Below are 22,042 nucleotides of genomic sequence, written 5' to 3' on the forward strand. Positions count from 1 at the left end.
GAGCACGCCCCTATTCACATCAATGGGGCCGAGGTGGAGAGAGTTTCCCATTTTAAATTCCTCGGTGTGCACATCAGCGACGATCTCACTTGGACTAGACATTCTTTCACGGTGGTGAAAACTGTCCAGAAGCGCCTATACTTCCTGAGGAGACTCCAGAAGTTTGGGATGTCTACGAAAAGTCTCACCAACTTCTACAGGTGTACCGTCGAGAGCATCCTCTCCGGCTGCATTACTCATCCTCTCCGGCTGCATTACTGCGTGGTATGGCAGCTGCTCCGCTGAGGACCGCAAGGCCCTCCAGTGGGTGGGAAAAACAGCGGAGCACATCATTGGCTCCAACCTCCCCCCGTGCAAGGCATCTATCACACAGGATGCCTTAGAAAAGCAAGGAAAATCACCAAAGACCTCAGCCACCCCTCACATGGACTGTATACCCTTCTGCCATCTGGTAGACCCTACCGGAGCATCCGGGCTCGGACAACCAGACTTAAAAACAGTTTCTATCCCCAGGCCATCAGGCTCCTGAACCAATGACTTTTCACCCTGCACTCTGCTCCATCGGCACTCATGCCACTTTAGATTTATTTATAGATTTATTTATTAGTAATATTCAGTTTTTTTTATATATATTCTTATTCTGTTGTATATAGACTGGTCTGCACTTTATCCCATTTTATCTCTTACTTAGTACTGTGCCCAATCTTTTTATTGCACATTCAATTCAATTTCAATATGCTGCTGTTGTTGTCACGTCATAAAGAATTTTAATGTTCAGTATGACCTGTGTGCTACTGTGCACATGACAAATAAACTTGAATCTTGAATATCACATCTTTCTTTTAATGTTACTATATGAACAAGTCTGTTTATAAAATTTGCTTTTTTTTCTCTGAATTATGACTTTGTCCTTTTTCACAAGCTCTATTTTTCCCTTATTATCTAGATTTCCTTTCAAAACTGGCCTGAATAATCTTAATGCTCAGCCATAAAATCAAAGCTCACATCCATCTATGTCATCAAAACATCAAATTAGCATGATTCTACATGCTTTACTTTTTCCAAATGCGGGGGAAGTTTAAGGTCCCTAGATATGGATCAATTTCTTAGATGCTTGAACATATCAATTTTGACTTCATACTATGTTACTGAAGAAGCGGGATGATAGTGTGAGATGCAGTGGATAGTATCAGTGGGTTTCATAAATGAGCTGTACATTTCAAGCCGATCTTGGCCACCTACTGAGTTTTCACAACGTAGGTCATAGACGAACAAGCTGATGAATTAATTGTGGTGTAAACTAAATTCCCTCCTAGTAATAAGAGAGCTACATACCTCCTATCTGATGGAGGACAACAAACTCCCCACTAAAGGAGAGGTGGGATGAAGAGTAAGGGTGCAGAGAATGTGAATAAAAAAAGTTTTCGAGAAGTTCAACAATCTTTGCTGGTTCAGAACTACATTTTGAGTTCAAACTAAAACATAAACATGCTTATGCATGTGCAGGGTTCTTTGTGAAAGTGGTTTTTGGATGCAGAATTGAAAAAAACACATTTGGAACAACCAGGCTCATCCTGCAAACTATTACACTGGAGTTTGCTGGATACCAGGAGGGTAAGGCAAGGCTACTCTCAAATATACTCTCAAATATACTTTTCAGGCCAGAGACCCCCAAACTGATGGAGAGATGGAGCGGGGACCCCTACTATATGCACAACGAACAAAAAGTTTGGAAATTTGTGTTTGGTAGATTATTTCTCTGTTGTAGCAATGCTTATTGGCAATACATTTTATACCGTTGGAAAGCCTGTTTAGTCCCTTTTTAAATGGTTCCCCATTTGTAAGGAACATGCATTTGTGGGATGAGCAGCACAGCTGAGTGTGCGGGTTGCTCTCATGAAAAAATTTGCAGTGGGGTTTATCAGAGACTACCTCCAGAATTTGGGAGTAGAGAGAATGGAATGGCCTGCCAACAGTCCTGACCTCAACCCAATTGAACACTTGTGGGATCAGCTGGGGCGTGCTGTTCGTGTTAGAGTGACCAACACAACCGCGTTGGCTGACTTGCGACAAATCCTGGTTGAGGAGTGGAATGCCATCCCACAGCAGTGTGTGACCAGGCTGGTGACCAGCATGAGGAGCAGGCTGTTGTGGCTGTGTAAGGTTCTTCCACACGCTACTGAGGCTCTTGACTGTTTGTTAAATGAATAAATTGTAAAATTGCCAACATGTCTTGTTTCTTCCTTGTTACTGATAGACTTAAATCATCCAATCCACCAAACAACACCAAACAAGAGTCAATAGCAACAGCAGAATAAGCTGTTTGACATTGGCAGAGAAGATTTGGCAAATTTTTCATGAGCAACCCACATACTCAGCTGTGCTGCTCATCCCACAATGCATGTTCCTTACAAATGGGGCATACATTCTATAGTATAGATGTATTGCCAAGATGTTACAACAGAGAAATAATCTAGCAAACACAAATTTCCGAACTTTTTGTTCGATATTTATATTGTATAAAATTGTGTTTTATATCAAACTGGGCCTAGTGCCTTGTATAAACATCTTCTTATACATAAAAACATTCTCATCAATGTCTGTTGACCTTGGAGGGATTTGAGACTAGTTTGGAAGTATTCAACATGTTTGTCTTTTAGGTGGCTGTGGGTTTTCTCCAAGTGGCAGCTTTGATGGCTTCATAGATTCGTTTGACAGCACAGTAGATCAAATGACACACATTGGTAATAGATGATAGATAACATCTTCTGCCTCCATTCATCTGTTCCCTACAATATGTTGGATTCATGTTATTGTTTATTTAAAGCAGTGGTCTCCAACCTTTTTGCCACTGAGAGCTACTTTGACAAAATAAAAGTGTCCGAGAGCTACTCATGTTTAATGTTATTAGTAACATTTGTCCAAATGGCTGATTCTCCACCCACATCAGCTGAGTAAGCGCATTCTGTGTGAACATCTACAAAATTTCGATATCCAACACTCACATTTTGTATCAAAATGTACTTCAATTCAGCAACATGAGCTTCTTTTTTTCTGTATACATTTTCAGTGTCAAGCTCACACTAATGAATTCACATCATATTAATCTAAAAAAAAACTAAAAAAACAATGTTATTACTGATTTTACTAATACTATACCTTTCATATTTCACATTTGTCTGTCCACATATCACTGTCACAATTTCCCTTCACATTCCCTGTAGTTCCCATAACATCTGTACTTCACATGCATTCAGTATGTTCAGATATTAATGAGATGACAGAGAATGTGGTACTATTTTCATGAGGAATTAAAATAGTTAAGGAATGTTCTTGCAGTGAAGCACGTTCTCTGTCGTACAGTTTTAGAATGTTTTCCTGTTTGGAAGTAAATACACTGGATTGAGTGGACATGACGGGAGGCAGTGGCTTAGTGGGTAGAGCTTACGCCTGGGCACCGGGGGGGTGCCGGTTCGAGACCCTGCCGAGGTCCCCCAGAGCAATGCACTGAACCCTCAATTGCTCCCCCCTCTTTGGCGGGTGATAAGTCTCTTTGGATAAAGGCGTCTGCTAAATGAATGTAATGATGGCTTAATTCTGCCTTTATTTTGTCACAATTGTAAAAATGCATCCAAATGCTGCTTTTTTCCAGCTGTCACTCATCTCTGCTTCTTTCTGTCCTGCTCTGTACCTGTAGTAGACCGTCAGCACACCCCGCCCCTCCCTGCTTGAAACATCAGTTCAAACGTCCAGTCTTCTCAGTGTTCATAGAAGACCATCCTATCAATCTGTCTTGTTTTAAGTTGCAGAAAAAATAAATACGCCTCTCGGACGGGAGCTGGCGCACATCGTTCTGCTGATTGGCGTATAATCTTTTCGTGACAAATGGGGGCGTGATGTCTGTGAATTTGGTTGGATAGAAATTGTAACAGCTTTACCAAGTGACGCGTTGTCAAATGTACGTATTCTTTTAACCTTTTGCAAGCTACTCAGAAACGGCTGGTGAGCGACCTGATTTAAAGACATTGACATTTGTGGGAAAGAAATTGGTTCGCAAAAAAAAAAAAATTAAAAAGTTATTAAGCATTATGTAGTGAGTAAAAGTGGGGGAAATAATTGCATACTCACTTTGGTACTACTTTATAACTGGCATGTTTATGATATAGAAAGGGTTCTGTGACTGCATGCTCATTGTCATGTTAAACGTTTTCTTCAATAAAAATATTCAACAACAACAAAAAAGTGTGTTCTTGCTTTGGAAGACAGGGGATGGTAGCCTCTTCCTTAGATGTTTTATCATGCACACTCAACACTTCTTGTGGTTATTATTTGCAAACGTGCTAAAGGTACAAGAGACACATTTTTATTTTAATAAATTTTTTCCTGTATGAAAAAAAAAGAGGAACATTTTTAAGACTAGTTTATAGACATCAGAGAGTTTGTATACATGTGTGTATTTGTGGGTGTGTATGCCTTGTGTCTGATAGTTGAGTCTCCTCATCTCCACAGGGTCAGAGGAATGGGCCAACAGGGAGTCCTTAACGGCCATCATATGCTCGTCTTTAGCTGGAGACGTCCGTTTCCTAAGAGAGTGGAGGAGGAGTGATTAAAGAATGTAACCCACACGCGCCAGGCAATTTCACACAAAACCATTTGCTCTGTTCCCCTTCCTCTCCTATTGCCTGTCTGTTCTTTCCTCAATCTCTTGTCAATTCTGTCCCGTCAATCACAATCCTTCCTAGTATCTTTCCTACAATAGACAGCAATGTTATCCCCCTCGAGTTCTTGCACTCTTTCAGGTTTGCCTTCTTAAGTAGTTTTATGATCATTCCTCTCTTCCAATCCTCTGGGATGGTGTCCGATCTCCACAATTTCCCAGCAGTTCATGTATCCTCTTGAAAAGTCTACGTCAGTCTTCAGTAACTCAGCCATAATGTTATCGATTCCAGGCACCTTCCTTTCTTTAGTTTTGTGACTGTGTCCTTTACTTCTCCAATAGTTGGCTCACTAACCGCTATTTCCTCTATCAATTCTCCGAAGTCAAATCCTGCTTCCTCCTCTCATACTATTCGACATTCATGTCGATTAACATTCCTATTATCCACTACATCCTGCAGTCTTGTGTAGAACTCATCCTTCAGCTGCTCGTCTGCTTCTTCTGTGGGTGCATAAATGTGTATGATGGTCAATTTTATGTGCCTGGAGTAGAATCTAGCCTGAATCATTCTCTCACTAACTGGAGTCCATTCCATGAGAGCCATCTCTGCATTTTTTTAAATAAGAATCTTTACCCCCTCTCTATGAATGTTGTCATCCCTTCCAGAATAAACCATGGTCTCGCCATCTTCCAGCTGCATCTTTCCCTGACCTGTCCAGTGAGTTTCACTGATGCCCATGATGTCAATATCCCTCTTGCTTATGTCCTTTGCCACTTGGGCAATATTGCCACTGCTGTGCAGCGTTCTTACATTCCAATTAACAATTCTCCAGCATGTTTAGGGTGGGCCAATGGCCTTATCGGCACGGGGCCATCCGGATGGCTTTGGCCCTGGTGCTTCATAAAATCTCTACCATGAGATGCGGCCACGGCATCCCCTTTATATAGTGGATTTTTTTCAGGGTAAGTGTGTAACAGTGAGGAAAGCAATGTGAGTATGGGATGTTTGATTTGGTGTGAGAGAGAGAGGGGGGGAGAGAGGAAGAGACCAAGACAGAGACAGAGAGAGAGTGTGTGAGAAACAGAGAGAGAGAGGGAGAGGGAGAGGGAGAGGGAGAGGGAGAGAGAGAGAGAGAGACATGCCAAAATGTACAAAACCCCCTGAAGACACAGAGCTGTCAGTGGAAGGTGTTGGGAAAACAAATGTATGATGACAGAGACAATGGAGTCGCAGAATAACAGCAACAATGAGCATCTGTCCTATCACATCACCTCGGTCAGAAAACACGACATCTGAACTTAAAGCATGTTTTTAGGCTGTGGAATGGATGTGCCAAGCTACACAAAGTGGAGTGGTGCTGAACAGCAATAGTTGGACTAACCTTTCTTTTTTACTGCATCCACAGAAAGCAGAGAGGCCGTGAACAGGAGAGAGAGAGACAGAGAGAAAAGAGGAAGAAATCATTGACAAGTCATCAGCTGAGAAAGCACACCTGAGGAAGCAAATTCATCACTACTCCTCTCTTTCAGTGTGCAACAAATGGTTTTCCTTTCCAGCTCAAACCAATACCAAATGAACATGTGTCGCTTTATAGCTATGTGTATTATTTCTATTTACTTAACTTTTATTTAACTTTCTTTCTCATTTAATGTACATTAACATAGTTATATGAAATTTGACACAATACCAAGCGCAGATACCATGAACAAATCAAGACCCTGTGTGAAGAGTGTGAGTGTGATTTTAACATCCATGTCGACAACCCCCAGGACAGATGGACCGAAGAACTGTGCTGTGTCCTTGATAACTATGGACTGATTCAGCATGTGACAGAACCCACACACAATAAGGGACATACCCTGGTCTTACATATCTCCAAGGGTCTGAACATTTCTAAGGTTGTGGTGACCGATGTTGCTATTTCTGATCACTCCTGTGTTTTCTTTGATAGCACTATCTACATGCACACAAATATTCAAACAGCGGTAATCACAAAATGAAACTGAAAACACCAGTGAAATATTTATCCAGAATTTTTCTTCCACACCCACCCTCTCTTGGATGTCAGTCAATGAGCTTGTAGATAACTTTAACTCCAAAATTACAAATGTTATTGACTTACTCAAAAAAAGAAAAAAAAGGTAGAAATAAAATGGAAATCCTTTGAAAGAAAAGGTCACCCATCTTATTACGCAAATAGAAATAAATGGAAATCCTTTCAGAGAAAAAGGGACCTGTCCTATTAAAATAGAAATAAAATAGAAATCCTTTAAGAGAAAAGGTTACCCATCTTATTCAAAACAGAGATAAAAATGGAAATCCTTTGAACGAAAAGGTGACCCATCTTACTCAAACAGAAATAAAATAGAAATCCTTTGAAAGAGAAGGTCACCTGTCTTCTTCAAAATAAGCAAGCAACCGGGACTTACAGGTGTATAACAAAACAACTCACGAGTCATAAATCAAAGCAAAACAACTAAGGGGGAAACTACTTTTTATTTTCTTTACATTTTTCTGTTTATAATTGTATTTAAGTGTCCTTTTCTTTTCCTGATGCTTTTATTTTATTTTATGTAAAGCACTTTGAATTGCCTTGCTGCTGAAATGTGCTATATAAATTAAATTGTCTTGCCTTGCCTTGTAACAGACAGGCAGTGTTATCACTTTAAGACTTCTTTTTCAAGCTCTAAACAACCAGACCTTAATGGAACAAATAGGGTGAACATTTTACGTGGTTCAAATCTTGTATATTTTAATTCATCTGAAATGTCATGGGCTTTTTTGTTGTTGCAATTATTGAGTAACTTTTGAGACACATCGACTGGCTTACTGTTAAAATTTTGGTGATTTTTACGAATTGTGTTTACAGACTTACCTCTTGAATAGCAAAATGGCAATGACAATAATTATGATGAGGATAACAGCCAGCACTGGACCCATCACCCACAGCATCTCAGGGTCCTCCATGTGACGAGCCATCCCACCGTGGAGCTTAAAACTGATTGGGTCGGAGAATGGACTGGCCGCGAACGACCTCTGCTGCAAATGACCATATGAGATTGCCAGTGAATTTACATCACTTAAATCACAATATATATCACAATACTTGAAGTGGACATACATGTACAGTTGTCAGGAACGCATCATGATATACATTTATGAGGTTATTAAGTCTCTCTCTCCCTCTCTCTCCAAAACAAAAGAGGAGGTATACTACATCACCGATGACCCATGTGCAATGATATGCTTTCATCTCTCCCCAACAGATAAAACAACCATTTCACCTCTAACAAACAACATTAAAGCAGAGAAATGACTCCACAACACTTGCACATAACAACTATACACAGGGCTGGCTCAAGGTAAAGGCAACAAAGGCATTCGCTCTTTAGATTAGATGATAAACAAAGTAAAAGACAGCCCAACACAGAGGTATGTTGTCATCAAGAATTGCTGTTTGGTGTGTAGACGTGTAGTAGCTAGCTAAGTAGCATTAAAGCTACCACTAGATAAATGACACAACAATAGCTGCTTGACTCAGACATAGATGGAAGGATATCAATCAAATCAAATCAAATCAAATGTATTTGTATACCCCAGTAGTTCCCAAAGTGGGCCGCGGGATCAGAAGAGGAGCGAAATGAATAAGTACCGCTCAGGTAAATGAATTAGGCGATACTTCGTCTCGCTGCAGAAGAAAGAGCTTCTTGGAGTAGAAGAATTTGTGATGTTGCATGTTACACTCATGCATTCCCTGCAATGACAGGTAACAATCCATTCATTTATAGGCAATTTAAAACTTACAAGATATTTCTTGAAATTAAATTAATAGCTGTTGGTCAGAACTAGATTACACAAAATGCTAATAGAATTATTCAGACATGTGTGTCCTTCTCATTTCCTACATTCTGCAATTAGGAAACGTGTCATACACTCAGTGTGTATGCATACACTGATGTAAACAGCTGAATCACATTTTTACACTGCAGTAAGGAGAAATACTCAGAGTAATTGTACTGAATGAGATAAATATCTATTAACAAAGGTCTGGAGTGTTTCCACAGCTAGAACCAAAGTGATGCTAAGCATCTGGGCATTAATAATTAAAATCTCCGACTCCCCTCCATACTTGTCTATTTACTGTGTCAAAATAGTAGGCAGCTGTACTGCACTGGGCTGATGCTCCATGTACACTGTTCATTAAAATTAAGTGTGACTGAATCTAATCACAGCCAAAACACAGCTAGGATGGTGCAGCTATTCATTGTTTGTTTGTTTTTTCTCCTGTAAACTTTACTATCCGGTGAGCCAACTGCAACATAATTTTCAAATGTACACTATATGTACAGCTTGAATGACAATAAAGTTCAACTTAGTATAAGTCTTAGCTGACGTTTGAGGCAATAAAAGTTACTTGTACTTATGCTGAAAAAAAAAGATACTTTTAAATTAGTAATAAAGACAATCAGTGATTGGAGCGTTTTATATCGTCGTCGTATCAGCTAGTAAAGTTATTCAGACGGTTATTCAGACTCAAATTGGAATGATAGTATCCCATTTCATTCTTTTACCAAAATTTTAAGAACTATGCAGCAGTAAAGGAGCAATTTTCACAACAGACATTAATTGATAAAATTGGGAAAAATATTTTTGCATACAATTTGTGCCAGGGGACTAGTATTGTCAGATCATGGAAAAACAGTTCACAAGTATTTCAGATAAATTTTCTCCAAGTTTGTGGAAAGCACCAAATTGTCAATTCGGACAGTGATATAATCCCTGACTACCACCTGTAGATGAAGCAATTGCCAGATCGCCTCATGTAATTCATTTTTGGGCTTTTTCAATCTTTTATGAAAACCTTTGTATCAACACACACCCTAGCATACAACTTCACAGAGACCTTTCTTAATGTGTGAATACAGCATAGTAGGTGATGGAAACTTGGGTTTGTAATGGGCTTTTCATACATGTATTGATGAGTAACATAGCCTTCCTCTGATGCAAATGAAAAAGAGGATGTGTTACCCACTTTCCTCCTGACCCTCAAACTTGACAGACACCACAGCTACAGAGCACACAGCTTCAGCTGGTCTCAATGTCACTGCTACTGCTATAGCAAAACTGTAATAATTAGGCAGTCAGGTGTATGATGAACTCAGTCTCAGTATTTTTACATGCATTCTAAACAGTTTACTGGTACATTTTTCCACTCTCCATATACACCTGCCAGGTAAGGAAATGTATGAGGAAACATCTCACTTTTAGAATGTTTACACTTGAGTGAATTCATTCAACAATTTCACAATTACTTAATCTAGGTCTTTAATAGATTTATACAATATTATTTTTATTATTATTATTTATGCAATTTCAACCGAACTGAGGTCTTTGCATGCACTTTGCCTTAATTGTGTAGGACCGGCTTCAGACCAAGTTTCATGTAAATGTACAATCTGAAATGAATTTATGACTGAACACTATAATGAAATTAAAAAGTAAGTACTTGTTGGCTATAACCTATTTCCACATGTTCTGTTAAATTAGTTCAGTGAGTTCAACAACTAAATAACAACTACTTCACATAACTACTTTGCCTACTCAGTATTTCTGTCTGAGCAGCTCCCTCACCAATGACTGCAGTGTCTCTTGCCTCCTTAATTTCAGCTATACATTTCACTGAGATGTCCCCCACACCTCAAATTTAGGAAGGTAGGCTTTAGGACACCATTCACCCTCACTATCCTCCTTTCTTTGCTGTTAGTTATCACACTGTTACGAAGCCTTTTTCGTTTGTCCAATTCCACACACCGCAGCTTGTTTATGAGCTGTGGGTACCACAGACAGCCGCATTAACCCCATGCTTTAGTCTACTCCCCTTGTTTTTACATTCTCTCTCCTCTTGCCTGTATTCTGCCAGCAGCTTTATGGCAGCAATTTAAATTAACCTTAATTTCCTTATTTATAGGGAATGTGATGAAGCTTCTGTTTTAATAATGGCTTGAATGACAGTCAAGTGGCCTCTGGTGCAGCATCCTTCTGTAGTGTGATGGCCCCTAGGTTTGTCCTGTGTGGTTGTGTCTTTCTCTCTCTGCCCCTCCCCATTCAGGTAGCTGCTTCCCGGCATCAGAGGCTATTAGCAATATTGAATCCCCCTGGGGAGGAGGCCTCAAAGCCTGCTTCTCTTCTCTTTTCTCTCTCTCTAACCTCCTGCCAGGATGGCTGGTGCCTGAGCCTTTTTAGTTGGTTTACTTTTATGTTTTTGCTTATTTTGGTTAATTAAAATTAGTTAAAACTTTTGTTTAAACCAAACCCTGCACTGTGTGGTCCCCCCTTTTTGTTAAGAAAAGACAGGAGAAGATAAAAGTTATCTCAAGGGAAATTACTGTGTTACAGTTACAGTTATGATCGAGATGAGCGGTCGTAACAGTAGGGATGAAAATTCTCACACCCAAATATGACAGCTCACCTCACCACATGCTATACCACCTGATAAATTGTAAATAGGGGGGTTGATGAGTTTGATCATATATATTTCCATTTAACTGTGCTTGTCATATAACTGTGTGATGTGATCTATGTCTAAGGGTTAACTATAATACAGAAAAGTCTGCTGACACAGAGAGAGAGATTTTGATCTCAGGAAGCTCCAACTAAGGTGATCTGTAACTGACAAGATCAGATTCTTCTTCTGTCCACAGCAGGGAGGTTTGAAGTTCACATGTTGAGTGGACAATGCAAGACAATACAGAGCACTGTGTTGTTGAGTGGAACATCTATCAAAGGACAGTGATATCAAGTCCAGAGGTTTTCAGGATCAATGAGTGAATCAGGAAACTGAATGCATCACATGTGGTACATCGGGGATATTGCATGATGTGATCATTGGGACAGGGATCACTGGAAGAAGTGGTGATTGAATCAATATGGGGAAGACGCCACTATCAAATCATCTACAATGCACAGGATGCATGAAGAGGGATGTGCCAAGAGGAGGGGACCACCGACCTCCAACGAACACAAAGGAAGAAACACACCAACATTGGAACAGAATATATTGTTTGAAGCTGATCTCAGTCTTTCCTTCCCTCAAACCTTATCAATTCATATTTTTTTTTTTTAATATTTGGAGGGCAGTTGTTGTTACTCACAGACTCGTGGTTCTTCAGGTCAGCCAGGACAAAGCATTGGTACTGCTGCTGCCCACGGAGGGGTTTGTTGTAGTAGCCATTGTAATTCTCCTCATCACCAAGAGTAAAGATTTCAGGCAGGGTGTCCATCTTGGCAGCGATGTACGGTGATAGGAAGTCCTGGCTCTGTCTCCTCTGTCTCTGCAAGCTGTTGTCAGCGTCAACCTCCAGGAGCTGCCAGAGGGAGCACAACATTGGCTGAGAAACAGGCACAAACCATTGTAATAATAACTGAATGACTATTTTTTTGTGTTAACCCACAGAAGAATGTCAGAGGTCAGATTGAGTTACACAAAAGGCCTCATGGCAAAGCCCCGGTCCAGGGAGACAAACAGTACGCGCTCAATTGTACCAATTCAGAAGTTACATTCACATACTTCAAGGGCACAAATGAATCAAGACCTGTGACATGAGTCGGGTCCGTATTTTATCCAGGCTCCAGGTGGGTTCAGTATTGCCAGATATATGAAAATTGTTGGAATTGTACAATAATTAACTGCAACAAAAACCATACATCTACCCTCATTTCAGTGTTTCATATTTTCACTAACTATTTTTTAGAATAGTGAAATGGTTTGAAGCTTATCTGGAACCAGTGTGATTGCCATCTGCTCACAAACTCCAGAGAACTCAGGTCCCTCTTACATCTCTTTCTCTCTATTCTGGTCTGTTCAGGTTAGGTAAAACTATCCTTTGGTGACTCTATGATTTTGTTTCAGTGGGTTTTCCACTTGTCCATTTAAGATCAGGTACAATGAATAAATATAATCCTCACAGTGTGAAAGAGCAATTGAGCATCACAAAAATCCATTTGTGATGCAGGTCATCATTCCTCATATCAGGAATCAGAATGTATCTGAGTGTATCAGAATGAGTCTTTTGTCCATTTGTTTGGCTTTAAACTTGCTAGTCTGGTCATTTGTACGGTGGTCCCGACACCGCACGTGCATCAATTTGACAACACACGCAACATTAACTGAAACCCTGTAAATCAAAGAAACATAACGGAAGCCAGCCACAACACAATGGAAATTTATGACAACGCAACAGAAGTTTATGACCACACAACAGAAGTTTATGACCACACAACAGAACTTTACGACAACAAAACTATTCTTATCAGGGAACTTTATCGACGGGATACAGCGCACCTGTGGGAAAAGAAAATATGTAAAGTATGTGTGTTTCAGCTGTATTATTTTGAGATGGACAGAGGAAACCAGCGAGGTGCTAAGGGACTGCTCCGGAAAGAAACGACTGGGACATTTTGTGCAAATCCCACTGCATCACCGACTACATTCTTCGTACCCACCAAAAAGGTACAGTGTTTCTCTAACAATAAACCATGGATGACCGCTGATGGTCCTGCTGAATGAGAAAAAGAGGGCATCCTGGGGAACTCAACCACTTTAGACCGGTAGCCAAGACATCTCACCTGATGAAGACGATGGAGAGGATTATACTGAACCATCTTAGACCCCTGGTGAGCACAACTATGGACTGAACGCTAGCGCAGGTCATTTTCATATTGTAAAATCTAAAATGCATAGGTCTATATTTGGCAATACAGACAATAAGCGGTCCGATTTCAATGTGCACGCGCGCAGTCTCAGAGTGTAACTGACAGAAGCACCATGGATGCATTAAAGCGCAAAACTAAACGAAAATATGAAGATGAACACCTGAGGTTTTGCGCTGCTGCGTCTCCCGAAGCCGTCTGATTATGGGATGGGCCGGTCTCTTTGTTTACTGTTTGAACATTCTTTACAAGTTGATCTTTGAGCACTTTACCCGTGTGGGTTATCATCATTATCTTGTGTTTCTAGTTCTTTTCCCTGCAGTTGTGTTGTTTTTTTCTTTTTGTGAGTGTGTGAGTTGTTAGTTATTATACCACCAGCCTGTATTTGGATTTATTCTCCAAAGTCCACACAAAGTCCACACAATGTTAGAGCGGGGGATCAGGTGCATTGCCGCTGCCCCTTTTGTTTCGAATCGCGCGCCAAACTCGCGAACCAGCTGTTCGTGAATCAGTCACATGGTACAGCAGGTTCGCGAGGCTTCGAACGTCACCACATACGTCACCAACACGCAACACACAACACAACACAAGATAATAATGATGATAACCCATGGGTAAAGTGCTCAAAGATCAACTAATAAAGAATGTTCAAACAGTAAACATAGAGACTGGCCCATCCCATAATCAGACGGCCTCGGGAGACAGAGAGACAACAGCGCAGCAGCGCAAAACCTCTGGTGTTCATCTTCATATTTTGGTTTAGTTTGTTTTAGTTTTACGCTTTTCTGCATCCATGGTGCTTCTGTCAGTAACACTCTCAGACTGCGCGCGCACATTAGAATGTTTCATGTTTGTAACATTAACGTTACTTGGAGACATCCGTCAAGATCACGTGATGACAAATCACATGTGAAGAAATATTACATTGAAATCGGACCGCTTTTTGTCTGTATTGCCAAATATAGACCTATGCATTTCAGATGTTTATTTTACAATATGAAAATCTTGTACACCAAGAGAAAAATCAGTGAGCAGCACTCAAGCCGAGCCGCACGTCAGCTGGGGGATCGATTGTGTTTCGCTGCCCCTCGTATCTCGAAATCGCACGCCAAACCGGTGAACCAGCTCCTGAATCAGTCACGTGGTACGGCAGGTTCGCGAGGCTTCGAACGTCACCACATACGTCACCAACACACGCCTCGATACGCGCTTCACAAAAATCTTCCTGCATTATACGACACACGCTTCGAACCCTCGACACGGAAGGACACATCACTAATTTATTTATTTGCAACACAAACATCAATCATCCATTTATTCAATTCAAAGCTCCAAACACCAAATCCATGGTCTCAATACAATCAGTGCCCGATTTACATTTATTGTCCACTTGATGGCACAGTAGAGCAAACGAACCGTTGTGAAGCTTCAGCCCGCGTATCGAGCAATTGGATGGAAAGCTTCAACGCTTCATTAGGCTTCATCTCGCCATCACTACCTGCTAGCAGCCGGAAAGTCCTGTGAAAAGTTGCTGTGTGCTCGACCGACGCGCTTGCGCTGCAAATGAGACACACACACACTTCCTCATGAAAATAGTATATTTTGTGCCTATTATTGGGGCTTTTTTCTCATTGTCAATTTCGGCTTGCCCTTGCTAGCCTACTAACATCCCCTCATGTTACTGTGTCACGATGAAAACAAACATGACATCAGCAGCGTCATTCATGGTAAAGCCAGCGGAGCGGAGCGCATCATTGGCTCCAATCTGTGAAGATGTCACAGATTCACCCCACAAGCTAGCTCTCTCCTGTTGCTGCATTGAAGACGTTAGGAGGACCCCTCATCTCTCCCTGGACAAAGACCAAAACTTTGTCTCAGTGAACACCTTTTTCTTTTTCTCTGAATCTGTTGCCAGCGAGATTTAAATTTGATTGTTTGTCCTGAAACCTGATTGCAAACAAGGAGGCCAGCGGTTTCCTCCTATTTCTTCAATTCCCTGTAGACAATCTGCCAAATCTCCCCACTTGGGCCAGGAGAATTAAGGATCTGCAGATCTGCCCCAGTGCCTAAATCCACTAAGAAGGCCCAACTGGAACCTCAACGCAACAGACTGCTCGACCCTTCTATGGTGAATTGCAATAAGAGCGCAATTCCACTAAGTATGGCTGAGACGTCTGGGCAGAAATAGAGTTCGAAAGTGATATTATGTGCATTAGATGCGGGATACTGTGTATACTAAGCAAAATATTACAAGTGTGTTCTTTTCATTTTTCATCGGTGTTAATTGACACTGATTGCATGGGCGCCGTTACTCTTGTTCTTTCCTTTTCTCTCTCACTCCTTTGTTCTTGGTAAACTGTGCTAATGTGCGACACTGCCGCCTGTCTGACTGAGGGTTTTATGTACTGCAAGAATTCCTCTGAGCCTTTCAGCCTGTCTCACAAACCACCTCAATCAGAACTGACTCCCTCCCATCTTCTCCTTCTTTGAGGGGTGGAGCACTCTCTCACACACACGCACAGGCACACGCCCCACACACAGGGAAGCTAAGAGCGAATCCGCCATCTTGGTAGTGAACTTTTAACTGTGGAACCCCTCCCATACACATGTGTTTATCCGCCATTTTGTATAGCCCTGTTTCCAAGCTAGATTCCTCCATTTTAGTTTGATCCGTGTCCCACTAGTGGGTGTGTCAACAACTTCTCCACTTCCTGTACATCATCTCACGCACACACAAACACACGCACACACACACACTCAAGCTTTGTTTTCCTTGTGTTTGAATCCGTTATTACCTGAACTTCTTGCTATTGTTTTATGTCTTCTGGTTTATCATATGGTAATAACTTTTAGTTATGATTGTGAGTTAATAAATCCTTTCATATTATAACAAGAAGTGTCTGAAATTGCTTGCTTTGAATATTGTATGATCTTAGCCTCTACGCATGCCAATAATCACCCTTCCAGATTGATTTCGAGCATAAAACTTATCAATTCTAATTCATTACTTTAAATTGCCCTGTGTTACAGACTGTATTAATGGTTGTAATTTATTATCATCTGCTGCTGAGAACATTTGGGGTGACGCAAGTGTTCCGTTTAGGTATGTTTATGAGGTTCTGGTGCCTGTCTATATATTGATTGCCCATGTGATCTGCATGTCAAAGTTTGGGAGTTAAAGATCATGCAAGACATGACATTGATAGCATTAATAGCATTGGTGGTAAACAATCTGCCCTCGTGGAAGTATTTAACATGAGTAGGAACAACTGCAAACATCTGTGCTAGGAGAGTGTCAGGATTACAGGACGGATCGTACCGCAAACAAGGAGAAGTTTGGGCTTCAGATATCCATCCCAGAGATGTGACATGGTGAGGTTAGCTCAGGCAACCCTAAGCCTGAAGTAACAACACTTTGAGTGTAGTGTAACATTTTGTATTAAGTAGGTTTGACGGACAGGAATGTGGATTTCCACTGTTTGCAGATGCCCTCCACCAGTTTGATGACCTCATACCTGCTGATCACAGTCCATGTGGTGATGATGAGCTCCATGTTCGCTATGTGGACCTGAAGAGACAAAGTGAGCTGCCTCCACTTGTCAACTAGACAACTGTTTTCTATTAAATAAAGCACTGAGACAACAGTTTTATTGTCATGTCAATTCCATTAAATTGCAGCAAAATAGTGAAATATTGGCAGATAAATTCACCAACCCATTCATCATCTGACTTCTGAACATCTGAAAGACACAACAACACATAATGTAGTGAGCCACATCATGGCCATGTTTATGAATTACAGTCAGACCCAGTTATTTGCATAGACAAGACAAGTTATTATTTTGGCTGTCCAGCACAGAATGCTGTTGTTAAATAATTTATGTGAACATAAAGTGCAGACCTTCAGCTTTCATTTCTACACAACAAACATCTAATCAGTAACATCTAATCAGTGTAGGAAACACATCCATTATTAGACAGAGCAACTCAATGTTACAAGCTAAAAAGTAATTGACCAATTGGCTGTTCAGCTGTTCCATGGCCAGCTTTGGGTTGTTTTATCATAATTAGCAAGTAATCAGATGAAAGGTCAAATAGAGTAAACTCTCCGTTTATTAGCTTAAACTTCTCAAGACCACACACATCAAAAAAGAACCCAGAAGTAATCAAATACACACTCCACACGATAAATTACACCAGCAAGGGCTAAGGGAAATGGGGAATGGAGTTAACATAACTGTACAGTATATACATACATACTGTAGAACACAGTGAATCATAAGCCTAAAGAAATGTTAAGTGTTCTGTAATCAAGTGTTCACCACAACAGGTAAGTATGCAGACATCATTATATGAGACCATAACTTCTATACATTGCAGATGTAATGAATATTTGACTTTAAAGTTAAACTTACCATGTTGTTGAAACAGTGCCAAAAGCTGAATGCAGTTTCCACAGGAGGCACAAAGCGTAAAAAATTGGCTCCAAGATTGGTTCCACAATTTGGACAATACATGCCTTAAAATAAACAAACGTGAGCTGTGTATAATAAATCAATGTATATCAACTTTTATAAAATCACTTCCTCTTTTTCACACTAACCATGTACGTCATTTACATTAGAAACAGAACATTGACGTCAGTTACAGAACAGAAATACTTATGACCGCTCGGCTTCGTATTAACTACAACTCAAATATCCATATCACTGCCATATTGGATAGTTAGCAACAGCAACATACAAATATATCCGACTGCATATAAATTCAATCATCAAAATAATAAAGCGGAAACATACTTACTTTAGGTGTTTTCTTTTCCTGCAGGTGCGTGGTATCCCGCTGAGAAAGTTTCTGTTGTTTTGTAATAAAGTTCTGTTGTGTTGTCAGAAATTTCCGTTGAGTTGTGGCTCGCTGCCTTTGTTTATCTTCGATTTGCAGCATTTCAGTTAATGTTGCGTGTGTGTCGTCAAATTGATGATGTTTGGTATCATTCTCAATAAATTAAAACATTGGTTAAAATTTGGTTGATGTTGCTGTTGATAATGCATACAATAGACAAATCAAACTTAGATGACCTGACCAACACTTTGCAATATACAGTACAATGGTGAAATTGTGAGATTGAAATATTCAACTTAGGAAAATTTGTCTTTTTCAAGAGATGAACTAATAAATTAGGAATATAACTGAAATTGTTACAGTTTTACCATTTGACTCTGTGAGGGTTCAGTGCACTTAAGCGCCTTAATCATAAAACTGTAATTGTAGTTGCAGAAGAAAAAAGGAACACAATCCTTAATTTTTGAGAGATTCACCTCCCCACTCCATCCTTCAGAAAGTCAACAGAACTTAAACCAGTGTCGGATAAAAGTTTTTTTTCTGCACAGCATGAGAGCCAAGTCAGTACCTATTGAGTGATGCACACCTGCCTTAATGGATTTGTTAAATCTACCGGCAGTGGCTGACATACTGTAAGTATATGTGACACATTCATAATAAATTGCAAAGCATGCAGTATGATAAGCTTCCCAACACTCTCCTACTTGCCTATAAAGAGCTCACCCATACATGCCTGTTACAGTCAACAGCAAATATAAAACGGCAGAATAACAATGCATGATGTAAAGTTACGTTAGGAGCGGTGCAGAAATGACTTGAGACATGGACAGTTACAAATTAAATTTCAAGTGACTACGAACAGAAACACGTTTGGCGTATTGATCATCCTAGTGTAACGCTTGGTGGGTGGGGACACAGAGTAAACATAACTCACGTTGCCGTCTTGCTGCCGTCTTGACAACGCAATCTGCAACGCTTTCGGTTTAGGTGTTCGTGCAGAGCAGTTTTTATTGCTGTGAAAACCCATTTCTAATTTGCAGAGCTTTATAATATTCGCCGTCTGTCTAAAATACTACCTCACTTTACAGGATCATGCGCAACTTGCAGCTTGTTTTTTCCGGTTGTGGTTTTTACCTGGCGTAGCAGTCTTACGTCATTGTGATGCACGTTTATGCAAATCGATGTATTAACGCAATTGGTTACATCGATTATATGCGTCACCCCAGCCTTACTATATATGAACCCATTCCAAGGGTAGCAACTGAAAATTAGATTTAATTGTTGTTTAATAAACACACAAACATGCAAACACACACATGCACAATCACAAGCACGCACAGACAACTACTCACCTCATCTATGTCCATTTCCTCAGGGTTTACCCATCTCCTCACAGAGGCTGGGATGACAGGGACAACCACGATGTAGTACCACCTACATGAAAACATAGAAACACAGGTGTATTACACACACTAATGTATGTATACATACTGTATGTATACACATTACATGTACTTTAGCTCATATAAATACACATGAGCTATAATATGCTATATCTCTCAAGGGGATATTTTCTTCTACTTTTGGTGCAATAACCCCACTCTGAACTCTAATGGGTGCTTGGCTCAGGGACTGATTGTGTTCTTAGACTTTGATTCAAGGTCTTGGCTGGGTACTCATACACATATTCTTTCCATCAGCCTTATTCTGCTTATTGCAGTGTATTTCTGGCTAGTGTCTTCAGGGAAACAAACACTTTTAAACACAATTAAATCCAAATAGTTTGCAGTGCTCACATTCCACAACAGGATTGTATCAAGGGAGCTTGCAATTAGGGTTACTGTTAATATGGCAATGCGGTTATGGGGTGTAGTCGTGGAGGGGCTGGTCTGTGAGGCTGGAGTATTTCGTCATACTTAAACCTAGTCTGACTGAAATAACGTTTTGCTGCAGCTGTTGGCCGGTTTTCAACTGACCAGGAAAAAGAGTAAATAAAGGTTTGTAATCCTTGCTACCATGCGACCATCTTACATCAGAGCTATTTATTTAACACAGAAGACAGTTGTGTATTGTGCCTGTTGTGGGACTCAGATGGAACCATCTTAAACCCTCAAGACAGTTGAGTGAGGCAGACAACTGCAAACGAAAAAATTGGCTCACTGGTTGTATCAAGGATTCAACTGAGATAGAGCAAGGTTGAGGACTCAATTGCAGGGCACAAAACATTAAGTAAAAAGCAGTCTGTAATAACAAGACTCAACAGTCCAAGGCATAAAAGAGGAAATGTAAAATAAGAGCCGATCTTGACTAATGATTCAAAGGTCCAGAGCTAAAAATGACAAGCAAATAATAATCCAATTTAATTCAATTAAGCATTATTTATATAGCGCCAAAACACAACAAACACAACATTCCACAATGAGCAAGCACTTGCCGACATTGGCAAGGAAAAACTCCCCTTGGGCCCCCAACAGGAATCTCAATCTCTCAATCTCAATCCATAATATTTTTTTCGGTAAATGTATTTCTTCTTGTCACAGGTATCGAGGTGGCAGCTAAAGTGTACTGCAGATCCACTGATGTCTGCTTCTCCCTCGATCCCTTTCTAACTTTTAGACCCATTTGACCAGGGGTGGGGAACAGGCCGTATGTGGCCTGTTAGGCCGTTTGATCCGGCCCTGCGAGACAATTCATAGACACAAAAAAATATACAATAATCAAGACTTAAATACTTAGATTTAATTAATTTCCAGAGAGCAATTAATTCACATTGGGATGAAACGGGAGGATGTCGGCCTTCCAGGCCAAGGTCAGAGTCATTGAACACAACAGAGCGTGTCGTACCTGCCATCAGTGATTGACAGGTAGCGGAACATGGCGACGAACAAATGTAAATTGATGCAGAATGTCTTTCTCTCCAAGACAAATGGATAAACAATTACTTTTTGTTGAAGTGAAAGGCAAGTCTGTGTGCCTAGTTTGTGAGGATGGCCTCAGGATGTACCTTGAGCGTCATTACAGTTCGAAACATGCTAAATTGGAGGAGCTGAAAGGATAAGTCAAGTCAAGTCAAGTTTATTTATATATCCAAATATCACAAATTCCAGAGAAAACTTAAATGGATTAGGAAAAAAGGGAAGAAACCTCAGGGGAGACAATTCCATGAGAGATTCCCTCTCAGACGGTGGGATGTAAGATGGGATGCCATTGAAGATGGAATGGGGAGGGGGGGCAAAGTAGGAGAGGGAGCCTCAGACTCCTGGTGGTGGAGCACCCCTACAACAGTCTAGGGAGGCTATTCTGTTATTGAAACAGCCATAGAGCTGAAAGACAGCTGACCCGTGGACCTCACACTCAAAGGTGTGGGGCTCAGGGCCAGAGAGGTAGACATCAGGAGACATGAGAAGTAAGGTGAGAGAGTTAGAGAAGGATGGAGAGAGAAAAATCTGTTAATGTGCCCATCCTCTTACTACACTGAAACTATCGCTAACCAGAGTGCACAAAGTCTGTCTGGGCCCTAAGTTTAACCTGGGTTGGCTAATCACTTTCCTGCAAGTAGGAGCCTGTGCCTCCTGCCCATTTAGCAGTTATCAAAGTTTACTGAAAAAAGGTTTGTTTTCATGCGCGATTTAAAACCTTCTAGAGCAGCTATTCTTAAACTGTGGAACCACTGGTACCACCGGTGGTACGCGGATGTACGCGGCAGAAGAAAAAAAAAACAATCTGAACCATGAAAAAATTGAGATGCGACTTAAAATAAATGTTTGCACACGGCACACTAGTACCCCTTACCGATAGTGGCTCGCCGTGCAAACGTCAACTATTAGCCGACT

General features: G+C 40.6%; 1 protein-coding gene across 5 annotated transcripts in view; it reads right to left on the reverse strand.

The window, feature by feature from the left end:
• ptprfa (protein tyrosine phosphatase receptor type Fa) overlaps positions 1 to 22,042 on the reverse strand; it is a 180,697-nt gene that overhangs the window by 43,295 nt on the left and 115,360 nt on the right. For 2 of the 5 annotated variants that reach the window (XM_076141575.1, XM_076141573.1), the window contains 4 exons: positions 19,562 to 19,643; positions 11,810 to 12,022; positions 7,534 to 7,697; positions 4,474 to 4,583 (listed from right to left, as the gene is read on the reverse strand). In XM_076141575.1, coding sequence (XP_075997690.1) covers positions 4,474 to 4,583; positions 7,534 to 7,697; positions 11,810 to 12,022; positions 19,562 to 19,643 — 569 coding nt within the window. Of the gene's footprint in view, positions 1 to 4,473; positions 4,584 to 6,039; positions 6,052 to 7,533; positions 7,698 to 11,809; positions 12,023 to 19,561; positions 19,644 to 22,042 lie in introns of all 5 variants that reach the window. The other 3 variants (XM_076141574.1, XM_076141577.1, XM_076141576.1) reach the window with 2 other exon arrangements.

This window comes from Genypterus blacodes, unplaced genomic scaffold (assembly GCF_046128005.1).
Source record: "Genypterus blacodes isolate CSIRO-AG114 ecotype Tasmania unplaced genomic scaffold, CSIRO-AGI_Gbla_v1 ptg000019l_1, whole genome shotgun sequence".
Lineage (NCBI taxonomy): Eukaryota > Metazoa > Chordata > Actinopteri > Ophidiiformes > Ophidiidae > Genypterus > Genypterus blacodes.